The following is an 18,998-nucleotide window of genomic DNA, read 5'->3' as shown; positions in this document are numbered from 1 at the left end:
CTCTTTCTCATATTTCTTTTCATGGTAGTGCCCACAGTATTGTGCCTGGAAAATATTTATCTTGTTCTGCTTGGCTAAAAATAATAAACAATATCCAAAATCACATTGTAAAACTTATTTAGGTCCTTACGTTGATTTTTAATTTAGGGTAACTGGCCCTGGCCGGTTTGGCTCAGCCGTTAGAGCATCAGCCCGTGGACCAAAGAGCCCCAGGTTTGGTTCCCACTAAGGGCACGTACCTCGGTTGCATTTTGTCCCCGGCCCTGTTGGGGTCATGTGGGTGGCAACCACTTGGTGTGTCTCTCTCACATCAATGTTTCTCTCTTTCTCCCTTCCTCTCTCCCTCCCACTCTACCTGAAGCTAAATGCAAAAAAATGTCCTCGGATGAGCATATAAAAAAAAAAAAATTTAGAAGATAACTGATTTTTAATTTAGGGTAACTAGAAAGCTCAGCTGATTACGGGGTTTGTCTGGTGGCAGTCACCACCGAAGCAGAATCCTCAGTGAGGAGGACCAGCTGTTCTCTTTCTTTTTTTTTTTTATCCTCCCCCGAGGACATTTTTCCATTTTTTGTTCAGATAGAGGGGGAGAGAGAGAGAGAGAGAAACATCGACGTGAAAGGGACACATCGAGTGGCTGCCACCCACACAACCCAAACAGGGCCGGGGACAAACTGCAACCGAGGTACATGCCCTTAGCGGAATCCGAACCCGGGTCTCTCTGGACCACAGGCCAATGCTCTAACCACTGAGCAAAACCGGCCAGGGCAAGGACCAGTTGTTTTCAATCCACAGTTTCATGTTTTGACTGAGCAGAGGGCTCCCACGGGCCAGGGATACTGGCTCCTTGTATACTGTGGAATGAATGACTTCTGTCATTCTTGGGCTTGAGGTTCCTGTTACGACTTTATGATAGTGTCTGAGTCTTTCCTTTGCAGAGCAAGCCCCCGGGAGTATTTCATTAAAAGCCCTCAGGATCTGGGGGCAGAAATGAGAAGTTTAAGGTCCAAATGCAGCCCTTTCCTGGACCATGTCGCAGCAGGGGTTTGAGGTACTGTCTTTGCACACATTAGCAAACCTGGAAACTCTAGAGCTCGGCCTTCCTTTGTCGCTTCCTTGTGTCAGTTCCAGCAGGGAGTTAGTTCACTGTGACCTCACTGCTGCCCTAGTTTGTTTCCCTCTAGGTGGAAGGGCTGACTCCCCCGCCAGGAAAGCCTCTGCGCCCCAGTTATAGCTCCACAGCGTCACGGTCTCTGGCGAAAAGCTGCCAGATAAAATACAAGATGCCGAGTTAAGTCTGAATATCAGATAAACAATGAATACTATTTTAGTGAGTATGTCTCCTGCAGTGTTTTGATTCACTTCAATTCATTAGTTGTTAACATCTGCCACATTTACTTCATCTCTCTCTGAGGTATACTTTTTCTTGAATTGTCTGAATTCAGGTTGCACAGACATTGTAACACTCTGTCCCCAATCCTTCAGCATGCACCTCCTAAGAAGAAAGCATTTTTGACATAGCCAATGCAGTGTCCGGGAGATACTCTATCTAGGGCATCCCATGTTTTTATTAGCTAAACTAGCAGCTCTACCCTGAGGGCACGGTGGGGTAGCAGCTGCTGGAGTGGCCAAGCACGGGCTTTGCAAACCCACAGACCTGGACCTGGTCAGATTTGACATGACTTACTGGCTCTGTAAGCTTGAGAACACACCGTTTCCTTATCTGCAAAACGGAACCTTGCAGGACCGGGGTAAGGCTTAGAGCCCATAACGTGCAGCACCTGACTACTGGAGGCTCACAGTACAGCAGCTGGCCATGGCAGGAATCGCACTTGTCCTTCTCTGAGCTAAATGGCAGGGGGAAGAGAGAAAAATAAAGAAGCAACTGTTTTAGAAATGTTGGCAGCTGTATTTATGAACTTCCCCTGTTCTCTCCTCACACACACACACACACACACACACACACACACACACAGTGGTCTCCTTGACAAATGTCCAGCCATGTCATGTGGAGGAAAAGAAACACATTAAAGGTGCAGGAAAAGCCAACACTCTTGAGGGCAAGATTTGAATGGAGTGAAAGGTGGTGTGAGACCTGTGTGGGCATTGACTCCGCTGGAGCGGCCAGGAAAGGGCGGCCCTGGGGTTGGAGACAGACAGGAGGACGGATTCCGAGGCCATCTGTCATCCATGTGACTCTGGCAAGCTGTCAAGGATCGGTTTTTGTTAGGGTTTTCATTTGCTTGTTTTTAGTTAAGGACTCAAGTCTACTTAATGTTTATTTCTATCCTGAAACTTACTGAGTCCACGTGGAGGAACAGGTTCAAGTCAGACTATTGTAAAAACAGTCAGTTTTTACTCCCCTTCCTGGAAAAGCTTTGCCCTCCTTCTTCCTGAAAACTCTTCCATTTGTCTTTGGACTTCTGGTTGCCTGAGAGCTGGAGACAGACCAGGCAGGGTAAACTCGGCAGTTAGTGCTGTTCATTCACACTTACTGGCTCTTCCAGGGGTTATCATTCTGAGGTGATTTGCTTTAATCAGTCAACGAGATGGTAAGGCCTGTCTCACTCTGGAGTTCTCCACACACTGTGATGCTTGTCGGGAAACGCTAGCGAGGAATACAGAAAGAAATCCATCATCCTGACTATAACGGGAAAAGAAATACTGTAAAGCGCTCTGTGGGGGATGGGAGCCGGGGAGCTTGTGAGGGGAGCTGACCCCAGCTGAGGAGGTGTCAGCCTCGCCTCTGTTCTGCAGGAACAAAGGGAAAGCCTAGATGAAGTTGGTTCTCTTTGTATCCATTCCTTCTCCTTCCCTTAGAGGGTTTTCTAGAATCAGAGTTTTCTAGAATCAGAGTTTCTGTCTTAGATTTTTTACTTTAAAAAATCTTAAAATTTTTTTAAAACATTTTTTAGAGAGAGAGGAAGGGAGAGAGAAACATTGATCAGCTGCCTCCTGCAAGCCCCCTACTGGGGATCGAGCCTGTAACACCAGGCATGTGCCCTGACCGGGAATCGAACCAGGACTTCTCAGTCCATGGGACGACGCTCAATCCACTGAGCCACACTGGCTGGGCTAAAAAAATATATATTATAAGGGAACAATTTTTTTTTCCTGCTTAAAGAAGTGTTTTATTTCTATTATAAAAATTTCAAACAATGCAGAAGAACTTAAGAGAGAATAAAAGACCCCTCATAATCCTATCCCATGGAGATAAGTACTATTAGATATTTAGTGTGGAGGTACAGAGATTTTGAGGGTAACTAAAAGGCCAAAATTCCTAAATTACCTATACTTCACCCGTTTTCATGTTTTTATTTCATCCGCTAGTCTCGTCCACACACACACACACATTTTACATTGTCTGCTCTCTCCATTTAACACAGCATGAGCATGTTTCTTATTCCCATGTAGTGTTTTTAATTTTGATGTTTGCTTTCTACTCCAACCTGTGAATTTTCATAATTTACTAAGTCATTCTTTTCCTGTTCAACATTTTGGTTATTTCTAATTTTATGTTAAATCCTTGTTGTTTCCACCTAAATTACATATAGAGCTGGAAAAGAGGATCATGACTAAAGGCTTTCTGTTTGTTTTTTCATTTTTCTTTTTTAACCTCTGCTGGGTTGTCTATATTTGAGCACACTAATGAGTGTGACAAGATTCCTTTTTTAATTCAAACCAAGTCCTAGAACCCTGTCATCTCCAACTTGAAGATGGCAATAATCGAAATCAGAGTCGCCATGTATTGAGCTGTTTCCGTGTGTCCTGAGATAGGCCCACTGAGACCTCTTTTCATCCTTCCCATAACTCTCGTCAAGCCCTCGGGTCCCCGGTGCCATTGTAACCTCCTGAAACACCTCTTGCCTGTGTCAGTTCACAATAGACAGTGTTGCACAATAGTTAGGGGTAGCCAATGGAAACAAACCTGACTTAGGCAAGAAGAAATGGAAAGTATTACTGCAAAGGGGAAAGGACTTTGCAATAGGAGGAGGAGGAGGGCTTACAATAGGGAGAACCTCTGACTTGTTCAATCCGTGGGAGCCTCAAGGGCTTTTCTTTTATAGGAAGGAGTAAACAGGTCTGGGAAGGAGAGAAACTCAACCAAAGTTGGGCTAACAAGCATTTTTCCCCAGCTTTATTGAAGTATGGTTCACAAATAAAGATTGTATATGTTTAAGATGTACAACATGACGTTTGATATGCATGTACATTGTGAAATGATTACCACAGTCCAGCTAATTAGCACATCTGTCACCTCCCAGAGTTACCTCCTTGTGTGTGGTGTTGTGACACTTGCTTAGTAGCTTTCGCGTATACGGCACAGAAGTGTTCACTAGTCACCATGCTGTACTTTAACAGCCATTCTGTTCCCATTGATTGGTGGGAACAAGCAATTCAGCAGGTCAATTATGAGGCAAAGAATGGGTCTGGAGGTGTCTGGCCTGGTCTTAGCTAAGAACGGGGGATATCTGTGAATCTAATTGAAGGCATATGGGGAGGGGTGTTTTTTGCAGTAAGCCATTGCCTTGAACACAAAGGAGGGCCTTCTGAACCTTGCTGTTTTCCAGAAGCAAGGGGCGCTGGTGAAATTCACCTTTGCCAGGAGCACAGGTTTGCAGTGAGCCCTGGGGTGGGAGGCTAGCTCCCCCACTACTAGTAAACTTCAGGCATTCTCCTCACCTTTTTGAACTTTGGTCTCCTGAAAGGTAAAACTGGGGAAATGATTTTCACCTTGTAGAACATTAGAAGGATAAGATAAGATAAAGTGACAGTATAGTGCCTGGCTCTTGATAATATTCTGCACCTCAAAAGCCTTTCATGGCCCCCCACTGTATACCAGATAAAATCTACACTCTCATGACCTCAACCTCCCTCTCTAAATGAATCTCCATACTCCCTAGAAAACTCACACTCAGTCACACCGGATACTGTCCCATCTCTGTCTCTTTTATTGTCCCATTCTCCACAGCCACTATTTTTATTATCAAGCAGAGGGTCCCAAGAAAGACGGTGGACCTGGAGCAGGCAGGGAGGAAGGGCTCATTCTGTCCAGCCAGCCAGGACAGTTGAATCAACGTTGGTTGTCCATCAGTCACCCACCCCCACGACCTCCTTCTACTTGCCAAATGTTTATTCATTCTTCCTGGCTCACTTTAAGCCTCACCTTTTTTTTTTTTTAAATCTCGGTTTATAGAATCCATTTTTTTTTTTAGCACTACAGAGACCATTTATACATCTTGGCCGTTTATCATGTGCTCCTTTATGTTGTTGATGATCTTGCATGCACCTGTCAACATTCCCGAATGGAAGATAAGCTCCGGGACACACAAACCATATCAGTGTTGCTGGGCACCTCCTGCAGTGCCTTGCATCCACTCAATGATTTCATGATTTACATGCATAGTTCTATACTTTGCAAGAAAACTATGGGTATAGCACTGCTTTAAATAGTTGTTAGTAAAAGAGCTCATGGAGGGACACAGCTTTTTCTTTCCACCCACAAAAGGAACTGGCTGCACTCAGCTCTTGAGGGTGCTGGGTTAGTGGTAAGATACACAGACTGATAGGTGTTAGATCTGTGTGTTTTGGGATTCTAATGAAGCTATTGCTTTCTTTTTTTTTTTTATCCTCACCCGAGGACATTTTTCCATTTTTTGTTCAGATAGAGTGGGAGGGAGAGGGAGAGAGAGAGAGAGAGAAACATCGATGTGAAAGGGACACATCCAGTGGCTGCTTCCTGCACGACCCAACCAGGGCCAGGGCCAAACTGCAACCGAGGTACATGCCCTTAGCGGGAACTGAACCCGGGTCTCTCTGGACCACAAGCCGACGCTCTGACCGCTGAGCCAAACCGGCCAGGGTGCTATTGCTTTCTCTGTATCTGAGTGTGACTAGAATGGCCAGCGAACAGCCACTTCCTCTGGGTAAGCGTTAGAGGCACCTTGGGGTGTGTAGCTATCCAGCCGCTGTTACAAGGCCTGGCCCTGTGGCTTTGTGTTTGACCATCCATGGCTTTCTTCTGCTCTTCTCTTAATGTCTCATATCAAGTTCTTCTCCCCAACATCTTTTCAAGCAAAGTCAATGGCAGCTAGTGTGTAAGTGTTCTAGTATTATATTCTGTTGATTGAGAAGATAGTTCTCCAGGAACTGCCTTGTTCTAGACACTGTGGGGAGTTAAAAAACAAAAACAAAACCCTCTCTATTTATAGGTCAGCACCTTCTGTTTTGAGAAACCAACAGTTAACTTAATATGTTACCATATTGAGTAGCTATACTTTCTTTTTTGGTTTTGGATGCTAATATCACCTGCTTCATGTTGATTACTGTTAACTTGTATTTTTAGAAGATTTTTTTCTATTTGACCTTTTTATTTTTTTGCATCCTCACCTAAGAATTATTGGTTTTCAGAGAGCGAGGAAGGGAGAGAGAGAAACATCGATGCAAGAGAGAAACATCAATTGGCTGCCTCCTGTAAGCACCCCAAGCGGATTGAACCTGCAACCTAAGTATGTGCCCTGACCTAGAATTGAGCCTAATGGTGCATGGGATGATGATCCAACCCAGCCACGTGGCCAGGGCTCTTTGACTACTTTTTTCCTAAGAAATTCCTATACATATAATGTGTTACAGGCTTGAAAGCACCCCTACTGAAGGAATGAATGCGTGGAGGAGGAAAAATTACTGTCTTACCCTTTTCCGGAAATTTATGGACAAGAAAAAGAGGTCCTTATTTTAATGAAATCAGACAACTTTTAAAGTATCTATGGATCTTCAAAATCCTCTAGGAGACAGATTATTATTTATATGTTAACTTTCTCATAGTTAACATATTAGTTTTACGTAGGTTAAATTCATGTTACTGGGCTGTTTCTAGATTCTATCTCTATACTTGACAGTTGAGAAAATCTACCATATAACTGTATAACTAAAAAGTGTGATATATTTATACTCGTTTTATAAAAATGTTGTGAGGTTGGGAAGGAGAGTGGAGAGAAGCCACACTGGTTCCAGACCCAGCTCTGATATTAAGTAGCTGGCCCTGGCCAGTGTGGTTCAGCGGTTAGAGCACCAGCCCGCTAACCAATGAGTCATGGGTTCGATTCCAGCCAAGGGCATGTACCTCGGTTGCGGTTCGTCCCTGGCCGTGGTAGGGGTCGTGTGGGAGGCAGCCAGTTGATGTGTCTCACATTCATGTTTCTCTTTGGCCCTTTCTCTCCCTCCCACTCTATCTGAAGATAAATGGAAAAATATCCTCTGGTGAGGATTGAATAAAGAAAAAGCTGTATGACCTTCAGCATAGTCCCTCACCCTTCCTCCCAGGCCTCAGTTATGTCTGATGAAACTGAGGGCTTCCCCAGTCCTGTCTTCCCCCACTCTGCCTCACTCACTCTCTTGCTCCTCCTCAGATGGCAAGGCTCTTGTTTAGGAAATAAGATGGAAGACCACAAAGCTCTTTTGAAAACAGCCTAATGACTGACTGGGCTCCCGGGGGACCGGGCAGGGAGAGGTCAAAGCCCAGAGAGCGTGCACTGCGGGGAGGTTGAAGGGAGGGGCTTCATGGTTTGCCGTGAACACGTTCTGTCTCATCAGTCTCATCTCAGATCAGTAAATCAGTTCCGATGGTAAAGGTCAGGAATATTTTAGTAATGTGCCGTTTGGATAGAAATCTGATGAGTCGACGTTCTGAACTGGCGCTAACTCGCAAGTACTCCCCGGCTCTCTGACTCAGCCAGCTTGTGGTTGTGCCTGCCCGCCCAGCCCTGCAGAGGCCGCTTGGCTTAGACCACGATTCCAGCCCCTTTGTTTTTCCCTGCAGAGAGACTTGGGAGCTTTCTATGTACTGACAGAGCCGTAGCGTTAAGGGCCCTCGCAGCATTGCTTCCATCGCCTCAGAGGCCTGGTCTGCTATCATGTGACATCCTGTTGTGTGCTGTGTCCCAGCACATCTACCATGTAGTTTCTAACACGTCTTGAAGCCCGTCCCTTTGTCTGTTGTCCCCCAAGTCCTCACTGCCGGAGGAATGACAGGTGATGTCGGGGGAAGCCTCTCTTGGAATCTTGCTTTACTAGTGGCCTTACATTGTCTGTATTGGTAGAGCCCATTTTCCTCATTTGATTTTCTTTTTAAAAATTTCCTCAAAGTTAATTTTTTACTTGGTATAAAAATTTGGAAAATAGCCCTGGCCGGTTTGGCTCAGCGGTTAGAGGATTAAAAAAAAATTTTTTTTTTTAAATACAAGATCTCATCAAGGAGAAATTAACAATGACCCATCTTGCCAACACAGAGTTGATCATGGTTTGCATTTTGGTTTGTTTATTTGCAGCCTATGCTATTACCTTTCTTGTGAAATGTAGTTTTTCTCCATTAACAAGTGAGGACTGCTAGGAGTACTAGACAGCAGGCTTCTGACTGTTAACTCGGGTGTGGTGCTAAGCAGGCTTCCAGGGCAGTGCTGGAGAGCAGCAGCCTCCCGGCGCAGCGGCTGCAACAGTGACACTTTTCACGCTTTGGTGTGCAGGCTGGCTGCAGCCTGAGCTTGGCCGGCGCAGCTGAGCTTGGCTGGAGCTCAGGCTTCGTGTTTGCCCCACATAGCACCGTTGTGGGGCCTTGGCTGAAGGATCAAGAGCTACCTGGGGCACATCCCTCTTTTGGCAGAGGGTGGCTGGTGGAAACCTGCCGTGCCTCTCAAGACCTTAGCTTAAAATTAGGGCATTGCCATTTCACCCTCATTCTGTTGACCAAATCAAGTCACTTGGCCAAGCCTAAAGTCAGTAAGGCGGGAGGAATACTCCTGTCATGGGGGGAGGAGGGCATGGTGTGTTAGTTTGCAATTGCTAGGGCTGCCATAACAAATACCACAGACTGGGTGGTGTAAACAACGGTGATTTATTGTATCATAATTCTGGACTGTCCCTGTCTCTGCCTCTATGTTCAAAGCTAGAAGTCTAAGGTCAAGGTGTCAGCAAGGTTGATTTTTTTTCCTGAGACCTCTCTATCTTTGACTTGTAGACAACTGGTTTTTTCCCATGTCTTTACATGCTCTTTCCTTTGTGTTTATTTGTTCTAATATCCTCTTCTTTTTTTTTTTTTTTGGTATGTGCCCCTAGCAGGAACTGAACCCGGGACTCCCTGGTTGGCAGGCTGATGCTCCAACCACTGAGCCGAACTGGCCAGGGCTAATGTCCTCTTCTTATAAGGACATTATATTGGATTACAGTCCTGACCTCATTTAACCTTACATTTCTCTTTAAAAACTCTATTTACAAATATAGCTACATTCTGAGGTTAGGACTTCAATATACAAACCTTGGGGGGACCACAGTTCCGTTTACAACACACGGTAAGGATGGAAAACAAAGGGTCATAGACAAAGAATACCCGAGGCACTTAACCTCAAGTGAGGCTCGGCTTCCTCATCTTTAAACCAGGGATAAGCCTCTTTGTATTATGGGTTTGTTGGGGATTGAATGTGAAAATACAATTAAAGATGCCGGGGGTGGAGATATCGGGATGGGTGTGGTTCTCCCTCAAATGGAAGGACCAGAGCTAACCTTCTTGGGCCTGTCTCCCTGCTGGTCTCCCGTGGGGAGACTGGGAGTGCCGGGTGCTTCTCAGAAAGGCGTAACTTCGCGGCAGGTGCATGATCAGTGGAATCTTTGTAACAAAGCCAAAGGACCTTTTGAGTCCTTTCTTTAACAAAATGTAAGCTAGTGTTTATTAACTAAAAAGAGAAAGTGCTTGTCTGTCCACTTCAGCTTCGTTTTATGCCCATTTCATGTTATTGTAATTCGTACTTTTGATAATCATTTACAATGTGTTAATTGGTTATCTTGTAAATATATTTTATGAAGAGTTCAATTGTAAATAAACTAATTTGGCTATTGGAAAAACAAAACAAAAAAACCCCCATGGCCTTAGTAATACCATATTTCCATCCATGAGCTATGGCTCCAGCAGCCTTTATCACAAATATTTTGGAAGACCTTTTATGTTTTAACAGGGCTGTGAGTTTCATAAAGCATGGCATAAAGCGTGGCCCTGCTCTCAAGGGGTGGCACTTGAATGCCTATGAAAAAGGTAAGCACGTCCGGAGGTCAGAGTAGGGACTGTCTTTCTCTCTGCCGCTGTGTTCAAAGCCAGCGGCATTATACTTTGTAAATCTCTTTTTGTTTTTTCTCCCCTAGAATATTGTGCTAAGGAATGGTTCTGAGACCTTTGACTCCTGGAAGAAGCCCCCTCTGCCTGTGTACATCCAGTTCTATTTCTTTAATGTCACCAACCCAGAGGAGATCCTCAGTGGGGAGATCCCTCGGTTAGAAGAAGTGGGGCCGTACACCTACAGGTGAGTCCTGACTGTCTCCCTGCCATCCTGGGAATACGGATCTACCTGCCCTGGCCTGAGTTCTCGCCTGCCCCTCCCCAGCATCTGCTGGGTGCTGCGCAGTGTGTGGGAGCACAGGTTTTGATGACAGTGTGAGATCGGCTTCGTGGCCTGGAGCTAGGTCTCGGCCGGCTCTGTTTGGAAGTGCAGCTGTGTCTTCCTGGGCTGGCCTCACGTGGTTACTGACCCATGAAGAGTTACTCTTCACCCCAACCAACCCTTTAAGGTCACCCTGTGATTTTCTCACATCCATGTTTCTGTCTCTTTCTCCCTTACACTCTCTCTAAAATAAATCAATAAAACATATTTATTTTAATTTTTTAAATCCTCACCTGAGGATATTTTTACATTTATCATCAGATAGAGTGGAAGGGAGGGAGGGAGGGAGAGAAACATCAATGAGAGACATGTCAACTGGCTGCCTCCCACACAACCTGACCAGAGCCAGGGGTGAACTGCAACCAAGGTACGTGCCCTTGACTGGAATTGAACCCATGACTCTTTGGTCTGCTGGCCGATGCTCTAACTGCTGAGCCAAACCGGCCAGGGTAATAAAAACATATTTCTTTAAAAAAGGGGGAATAGGGGCCTGAAAATGAGTGATTTTCTTTAGGAATGGACACTCAACATATTCAGTGCAAACCATGAAGTGCTCCTGCAGGTGTCAAGTGGGTGGTGAGGTACAGGATTTGTAAAAAAATGTGGCTTTTTAAGGAGATTCACAGCCCTGCCGGCAGGCCTTTTGCTGTCATCTAGCGGGTCTGATTTCTGTCACCGCTGACTTGGTTATGCTATTGTTTAGCTAGATCACATACAGAATAGTCCAGTAGCTCCTGCCCGGTGTTTGGTAGTTCCATGGCTTCCCTCCCAGCTGACTCTGTCCATTGTGTGCAGAGTCCTGGGGTGCAAAGGAAGGGCATGCTGGCTCCCAGCGGGCAGTGTGGATGGGCCTGTGGGTGGGAAATCTGAGAGGGTGAGGCCGCGCAGGCCATGAGGGCCTGAGTAATCTGACACACAATTTACAGTGGCTGTTTCCCAAAACTTTCACATGTGGATGAGTTCAGATAATTAGTGTTTCTGCAAAAAGACAGTGGTCCACAGGCCGACGCTCCAACCTCTGAGAGCCAAACCGTCCAGGGCCGCACTCAAAGTTCTTGTCCTTTGCCCGTGAGCCTGTCTGGGTTCTGGTGTGTTTATACCACTCTGTAAACTTACACACAGCATGTAACCCTTTGTCACATCGGTGGCTACTGTTTTCCTGTTGTTTGCCTTTTTTATTTTTAAAATTTACATATAGTGAAATCTGTTATTTTATGAACTTTTCTATCATTTCTGAGCTTAAAAAGTGCTATTCTCTTCAAAGGTTTGATATTCAAGTCTATTTTTCTGTAGTTCTATTTTTTTACATCTGATTTCTTAAGGATTTAATTGTATCCATGCAGTTGAGCAAAGGTAGGAACTTTGTTTAAACTTCCAAAGTCTGCCTGTCAGCCTTTGATCCTTTACTCATCTCTGAGCCAAGCAGAATATATAAATATATATTTTTTAATATCAAAGAGATGATAGAAAATTTTGAAATTCCATGGTTATTATTTCCATTATTATAGTATTTTCTAAACCTGGCTCACTCTTCTCTGATACCACTTCTTTCTCAAAATAGAAACAAAGTGTCTTTAGATAAGTTTTTAAAACATCTTTGAATTGCTCCAAAGTAAGAAAAATAGAAAAAGATTTCCCCCTACCTTGTCCTGTACAAAAGGTGACGACCAGGTGCTTGAGAGTTTCAGATGCACGTAGTCATGCTGGGTGAGTGACGGCCGGCTGGCTGGGTCAGGGTAACACTTCTGGGACGGGACCATTTCCATCTCCAGGAGTAAAGATGTTTCTTGCATACCCCCAACAAACGTGCATGTCCTTCCCGCCCCACCCGTGCATTTTCTCAGAGCCCTGCTTTGGGCTCTCGGGGTTCAGTCTCTCACTCACTTGACAAGGCAGTGGTGATGGGACATTAAATCCAGGTGCTGCTCAGCTTCTTCCCTGGGGCCCCACTTCCCTCCCTCTGCCCTTTCTTCCTGCTCCCCTCATCCACCCTGTGACTTCACTCCACGGACCTGTCTGTTCAGCCCAGCCTTGCCCTGAGCTGCCGGCTGCACAACCTCTGCCATGACCAGTGTGCTCACCCCTCCACTTCCAAACACGTCCTGTGCTCTCAGGCTGTGCTGCTGGCCCTGGAAGCCCCTTCACCCTTCCTCCCCAGGGAAGCCCGCTCCTTCCAGAACCAGCCCCAATGCGTTCCCGCAGGACACCTTCCTCAGGACTCCCATTCCATGGCCACTCCTCCGGCGTCCTCTGGGTGTCCCGCCGGCACCTGGAGGGCAGCTTTGGAGCACTTTCCAGGTGTGAGGTAGCTATTCAGATGGAAGTCTCCTTGCTGTACCGTGGATTCTTTGAGGCGGGGAACCAGGTCTTAACATCTCTCCATCTCAAGAGCTTAGCACAAGCCCTCACGCATAATGTTAGTAGCTATTGCTTCCTAAGCTCTGAGTCTGTGCCAGGTAGTGTTCTAACTGGAATGACAAGCTTATGCGAATTTAATTCTCACCACAACCCTACAAGGAAGGTACATTCTTATCTCCATTTTACAGATGAGGAAGCTGAGGCACAGAAGCAATAAGTAACTTCTTAGTCACAGAGCTAGTGAGGGGTGAGGCCAGAATTGAATGCAAAACCTGGCAGTCAGATCTTAACCCACACTCTGCCCTCTGTGTTTGGTGGCTTCTGAGAGTGATTCTCAGCAAGAGCATTGGATGAATGAAGAACTACAGTGACAAAAGATACGGATTATCTGATGGTAGTGTGTATGTCTGATTTACCCCAAATCTCGGAGGTATCGCACAGATAGACATTAATTTCCAACTAATTAAAATTGTTCCTTTTGGCCCTGGCCGGTTTGGTTCAGCAGTTAGAGCGTCGGCCTGCGGTCCCGAGAGACCCGGGTTCGGTTCCCGCTAAGGGCACGTACCTCGGTTGCAGTTTGTCCCCGGCCCTGGTTGGTCGTGCGGGTGGCAGCCACTCGATGTGTCCCTTCACATCGATGTTTCTCTCTCTCTCTGTTCCTCTCTCTCCCTCCCGCTCCATCTGAACAAAAAATGGAAAAATGTCCTCGGGTGAGGAAAAAAAAAAGAAATTGTTCCTTTTGGTTTTCTTAGCTCAAGCTATTGTTTGCCGTCTGTGCTGATGAGATCTTATTTAAACATTCAGGAGTTTTAAAAAAAATTTTTTCTTTTAAAAAGTTAAGAACTTTAGCCCTGGCCAGTGTGGCTCAGTTGGTTGGGCATCGTCCTGTGCATCTCAAGGTTGCTGTTTGGATTCCAGGTGGGATTCCCAGTCAGGGCACATGCCCCCGCTGCAGGCTCAGTCCCCAGTAGGGGGCGTGCAGGAGGCAGCTGGTCTATGTTTCTCTCTCCTTCTCCCTTCCTCTCTCTCTAAAAATCAATAAAATTGTTTTTCAAGTTAAGAACTTTAAAAAAATGATTTAAAATCAAATATCTCTGAAATCAAACAGGTGTTTTCCTGCCTGATGAAATAGTTCATGAAGCAGGTCTCAACCTTTTCTCAATGACTAGGGCCACCATTGCGTATAACAAATATCAAGCTATAGTCTGAGCCTATGATGTCCTGGGACCTTCAACATCAGTAGGATTTATTGGCATCTACTAAGTACCAGGGATCATACCAGGCACTTTGAAATATGGCTTCTAATTAATTGTCTAAGCCTAAGATTCACTTTGCCTGGTTTTTAAAAAAGCTTTCGTTTCCATGTCTAGAAGCTTCTTTGGTCTTGTCAGATACAGTAAAGCAGCGATTAATTACTTCTTGCTCTTAGTCTGCTGTTCACCAGAAGACCGCCCTGCTTCTAGTTGGCTGTTGTTGACCAGCTGTGGGGAGATCCGGGTAACCAGGTATGCCGGTGGCCTCCCGAGGCTGCCAGAGGACAGGCGTGCTTGGAAGGAGAAGCGTTTGGCGTCCCCTGACTATGTGACGGGGTTGCTCCGAGGGGCGGCCCCTCACCATCTCTTCCCTTGTTTTCTTGCTCTGCAGAGCGGGAGGCGTTCCTGGCAGCCAGTGGTGGTGTCTTCCTTCAGCTACACCACACTGCAGAGGCCACGTGTCAGTCATGCGTTAGGGTGGCTGAAGGCTGAGGGGAAGTTATGGGATTAGCTGTGAGTGACCTGTCATGGACCCTTGATGCCTGCCAAGTGAATTAAATATTTTTGTGGTTTGGGAAGCCATGGCTTTGACTTTTTGAAGTATATTGAGAAACCCAGTCAAGTTACAAGGCTTAAAGTGATCGGAGCCCCCAAACATCAGGCTCTTACAGGGTAAGACATAAAGAACACACTCTCGCCCTGGCCGGTTTGGCTCAGCGGGTTGAGTGTCGGCCCGCGGTCCAGAGAGACCCAGGTTTGGTTCCCACTAAGGGCATGTACCTCAGTTGCAGTTTGTCCGCGGCCTCGGATGGGGTCTTGTGGGTGGCAACTGATCGATGTGTCTCTCTCACGTTGATATTTCTCTCTCTCTCTCTCTCTCTCTCGTCCTCTCTCTCCCCATCCCGCTCTATCTGAAGAAATTTAAAAAAAAAAGAACACTCTCTAAAAGCCACTGCCAGAGTCAGTACACATAAACAAACACAAATGATGCAGGCCCCAGGGTTGGGATTATTCAGGCCTCTAGGTTCATGACCCAGGGCTCAGTGAAGAAAGTTTGAAAAAGCTTTAGCAAGGTCATCAGTTGTCGTCATTAGTTAGAAAACTTGGCAAAGTTGATCCTGGGTTTTTGGCCTGATGCTGAATCCCAGCTCTCTGCTCCCTGGCTTGGCTTTCTTTGCGTACAAACGTGTACACCCTGGGGTCACTTTTTCTGCTTCTGGTTCCTTAGTGGTCAGCTAGGCCAGTGTGGGGTCCTGGGCCCTGGTTGTAAATGGGTACTCCAAGAGCAGTCTCTTCCTCTTCACCTTGCCTGCAGAACGGCTCTGGGATCGGAAAGGGGGTGTGGAGGTTGCTCCCCTGCCGGCACCAGCCTGGGCAGAGGCAGGGATTTGTCTTTGAAATTTCCTCTTCTCCTCCACTTTCTAACCAGTCACTTTGCATTCACTTCCCTGTGGAGTCAAACCTAGGAAAACCTAGAACGGGAAGTCGGGAGCAGGATTCTATACCTTTTTCTGCCTCCTGGTTAGTCCTGGGCTGGTTATTTTATCTGAATCTCCCTTTCTCATCTATAAAAGACTGGGGGGGCGTGCTTTCTGTGTGAGGGGCTTTGGCTGCCAGCAAGAGAAACTACCTCTGGCCAATTTAACTAAAAAGATAATTTATTTGAAGGCTATATAAAGTGGGTTACAGAGTCCAAGTTGCAGCTGGGAAGGAAGAGGCAGGGTCCAGAGCAGCTTTAAGGACCGGAATCTCCGGAGCTCGAGGATCCTCACGATCGTGTTTTCCATCTGGAGGCTCTGAGCTCCGGAGTCAGAGCTGAGGGGAAAGAATTGGTTGAGCTCTGCCCAGTGCAGGAGAGGAAAGAAAATCAGGCCTCCTCTGACCAGAGAAAGGGGGAGTGGATGTCGAACAACCAAAAGTCCACTGCAGAAACCCCCTAACTGCCAATTGCACAAGTGTTGTAACAGGCCGACCTCTTTCAGATTTTATATGTATTCCTCGGGAATGAATATATTTTGGGACCCAACCATAACCCAGGAGAGAGTTCAGGCTTTGATTCCCTGGTCAAGGTAACCCTTGATCATTGCATTTTCCGAATTGTAAGGAAGAAAGAATGAGAACGACAGTTTTTTGAGAAAGAGATTCTATCCTAGGCCTCACTTCCTTCTCACATTGCTTTAATCTCCAGTTTTTACGGGGTTAGTATCTGCATGCAGTCTCTCTTTCTTCTTTCTGTTTTTTTTTTTTTTTTTTTTATCCTCACCGGAGGACATTTTTCCATTCTTTGTTCAGGTAGAGTGGGAGGGAGAGAGAGGAACAGAGAGAGAGAGAGAGAAACATCGATGTGAAAGGGACACATCGAGTGGCTGCCACCCGCACGACCGACCAGGGTCGGGGACAAACTGCAACCGAGGTACGTGCCCTTAGCGGGAACGAACCCGGGTCTCTCAGGACCGCAGGTCGACGCTCTAACCGCTGAGCCAAACTGGCCAGGGCTTCTTTCTGTTTTTTTAATAGAGCTGGAGGGTGCCCACAGGTCTCCAACCACCCTGGCAGCAAGAGTGGTTGGCAAGAGAAGGCTGCTGGAAGGAACCACTGAGCCTGAGCCGGCCCAGTCGCTCTTTCCAGTGGTTGTGTTGGCAATAGTATACTGGAAATGGCTTTGATATTGAAAGAAGGGGACAGTGTTGCTTTTTAAAGTAGTGACTGTTTTCAAACAAAATCTATGTTTTTCTTTTAGGGAAATCAGAAACAAAACAGATATTCAGTTTGGAGATAATGGAACAACAATATCTGCTGTTAGCAATAAGGCCTATGTTTTTGTACGCGAGATGTCTGTTGGAGACGCTGAAGTTCACTTAATTAGAACAGTAAATATTCCTGCAGTGGTAAGTTAGCATTTTAAGTACCATATTTGTGGGTTTTAGAAGAATGGAAAAAGCTAATTTAAGGCTATTATGGCTTTACATTGAGGAGCTAAGTTATGTTAAAAAGATACATATATAAAAAGGGAAATATATTTTCCCCCCTGCTCTTCTTTAAAGTTTATCTTAGACATTTTTCTGAGGTCTTTCAAACAAGGTCTTTTCAAATAGTGACAACATGCAAATTTTAGATTTTTTTTTTCACAATTTCTTGCTGTGTTTTCAGGATCAGCACTTGTGTAGATAAATATGTCTCTACGATTTTTTTTGAGTAGCTAATAATTTTAAAACTATTTATTTGCCCCTTGTTTTGGTTCAGAAACTCTAGCAATAGAATTTGCATGCCACTTCTTCATTTAGAGTTCTACCTTAGATTTTTAAGTTCTCAAAATATATATTGACTGTTTTTCCCCATTCCAAATAATAGGCTGGGCTGTTGGGAACAGCCTAGAGTGATTCCGCTGGGCTCTGATTACAACGGCAATTCCATCTCATAACACACTGGACACTCAGGAAACTTTCCTGTTCACCTACACCAGCCTCGTCTGAGGGTCCCACACTAACTTCTAGGTGACCACTCAGAGTGCTGCTGGACACCCATGGTAGATCCAGGACCTAGAAAACCTTAGATCCGAGATCTGGCCCTGCCCTGCTGCCTAGTGGTGTCAAGTTTATAATAAGGGACCCAGCCTCTGCCACACCCCCCACACCCTACCAGCAGGAGGAAGATGCCAATGTAATTAAACAGCTTTTCCCTTTCCTCCTGCAGTGTGTAGGTAACAAGGCAGCAAATAGGGAGTTGAAGCTTACAGTGAAAATGTAATACTGAGAAAAGATATTAACTGAAGAGTTATATGTATATTTTTAAAAAATAAGTTTTTATTGATTTTAGAGAGCTACAGGGAGAGAGAGAGAGAAACACTGATGTGAGACAAACATTGGTCATTTGCCTCTCATAGGCACCCTGATAGGGACTAAACTCGCTGCCTGGGCATGTGCCCTGACTGGTAATGGAGCCTTGACCTTTTGGTGCACAGGACGATGCTCAACCAACTGAGCCCTGCCAGCCACGGCAGGAATTTTATTCTTGTGCACGCAGCCAGAGAGGAGTTTGCTGGCTAATTTTTCAGCTGTGTGATCTCAGCATTTAAGTTTCCAGCTCCCTTTGCCGAAGATCAGTGGGAGAGTGGGATGGGCACACTGCTATCTGAATTTGCCTGTGCTTCTCAGACTGCCATGGAATGGGCCGACCAGGGCTTCATCCAGGTCCTCGTCCGGGCTCTGCTGAAGGCCTACAAGCAGAAGTTCTTTGTGACGCACACGGTCCACGATTTGCTGTGGGGCTACAAAGATGAGATCTTGTCCCTCGTCCACCCTTTCAGACCCGACATCCCTACCTATTTTGGATTGTACTATGGGGTAAGTGAATTTTTCTCTTCAGAGCCCCTTTGTTCAGCGGAGGGGACACCCAAGCCAGGTTTCATCTTCACTTTAGGTTTCTTCTAGGAGAAGACCAAAATTGCCTGTTCTAGATGTCTTGTACAGTATATGAAAAATAAGAAAGTGTTTTAGTACAGGGAGAAAAAACTGCTCCCGCAGCGAGCTGTCAGCACGGCTGTGATCGCTGCCCAGACTCCTGCTGATGGTTGGAGGGTCACTGCGTCTCTGCAGGCCCATTAGTGGAGAGGTCTACCAGTGCCCAGTTAGGTTGGAACCTTCAGTGGATTCCCCGCATCCAGGAACAAAAGATGAGATTTAGAATCAGAGGGCCTAGATTTGCATTTTGGCTTCATTTAATAACTATGGGACTTTTTTGAACCTCAGTTTCATCATTTCTAACTTGAGACTAGAAGTACCCATACTTCAAAGGTTGTTTTGAAATGTCTAAGTGAGAAGCCCACAAAAGTACTTTTCAAACTATGAGTTAGTTGCAGTGTGCATTTCAGGAACCAGTATTCTTCCCCTTCATGGCTGGCTCA

The 18,998-nt window shown here is 45.8% G+C and overlaps 1 protein-coding gene across 1 annotated transcript in view; it reads left to right on the top strand.

Moving 5' to 3' along the window:
* The window catches only part of SCARB2 (scavenger receptor class B member 2), a 55,859-nt gene that overhangs the window by 10,979 nt on the left and 25,882 nt on the right, over positions 1 to 18,998 (top strand). The window contains exons 2-4 of the mRNA XM_036264956.1: positions 10,189 to 10,346; positions 16,836 to 16,983; positions 18,250 to 18,438. Of these exons, the coding sequence (XP_036120849.1) occupies positions 10,189 to 10,346; positions 16,836 to 16,983; positions 18,250 to 18,438 (495 nt within the window). The remainder of the gene's footprint in view (positions 1 to 10,188; positions 10,347 to 16,835; positions 16,984 to 18,249; positions 18,439 to 18,998) is intronic.

Source organism: Molossus molossus, unplaced genomic scaffold (genome assembly GCF_014108415.1).
Source record: "Molossus molossus isolate mMolMol1 unplaced genomic scaffold, mMolMol1.p scaffold_m16_p_1, whole genome shotgun sequence".
Lineage (NCBI taxonomy): Eukaryota > Metazoa > Chordata > Mammalia > Chiroptera > Molossidae > Molossus > Molossus molossus.
The sequence above is the reverse complement of the archived record's forward strand: the minus strand, read 5'-3'. Positions and strand labels throughout refer to the sequence as shown.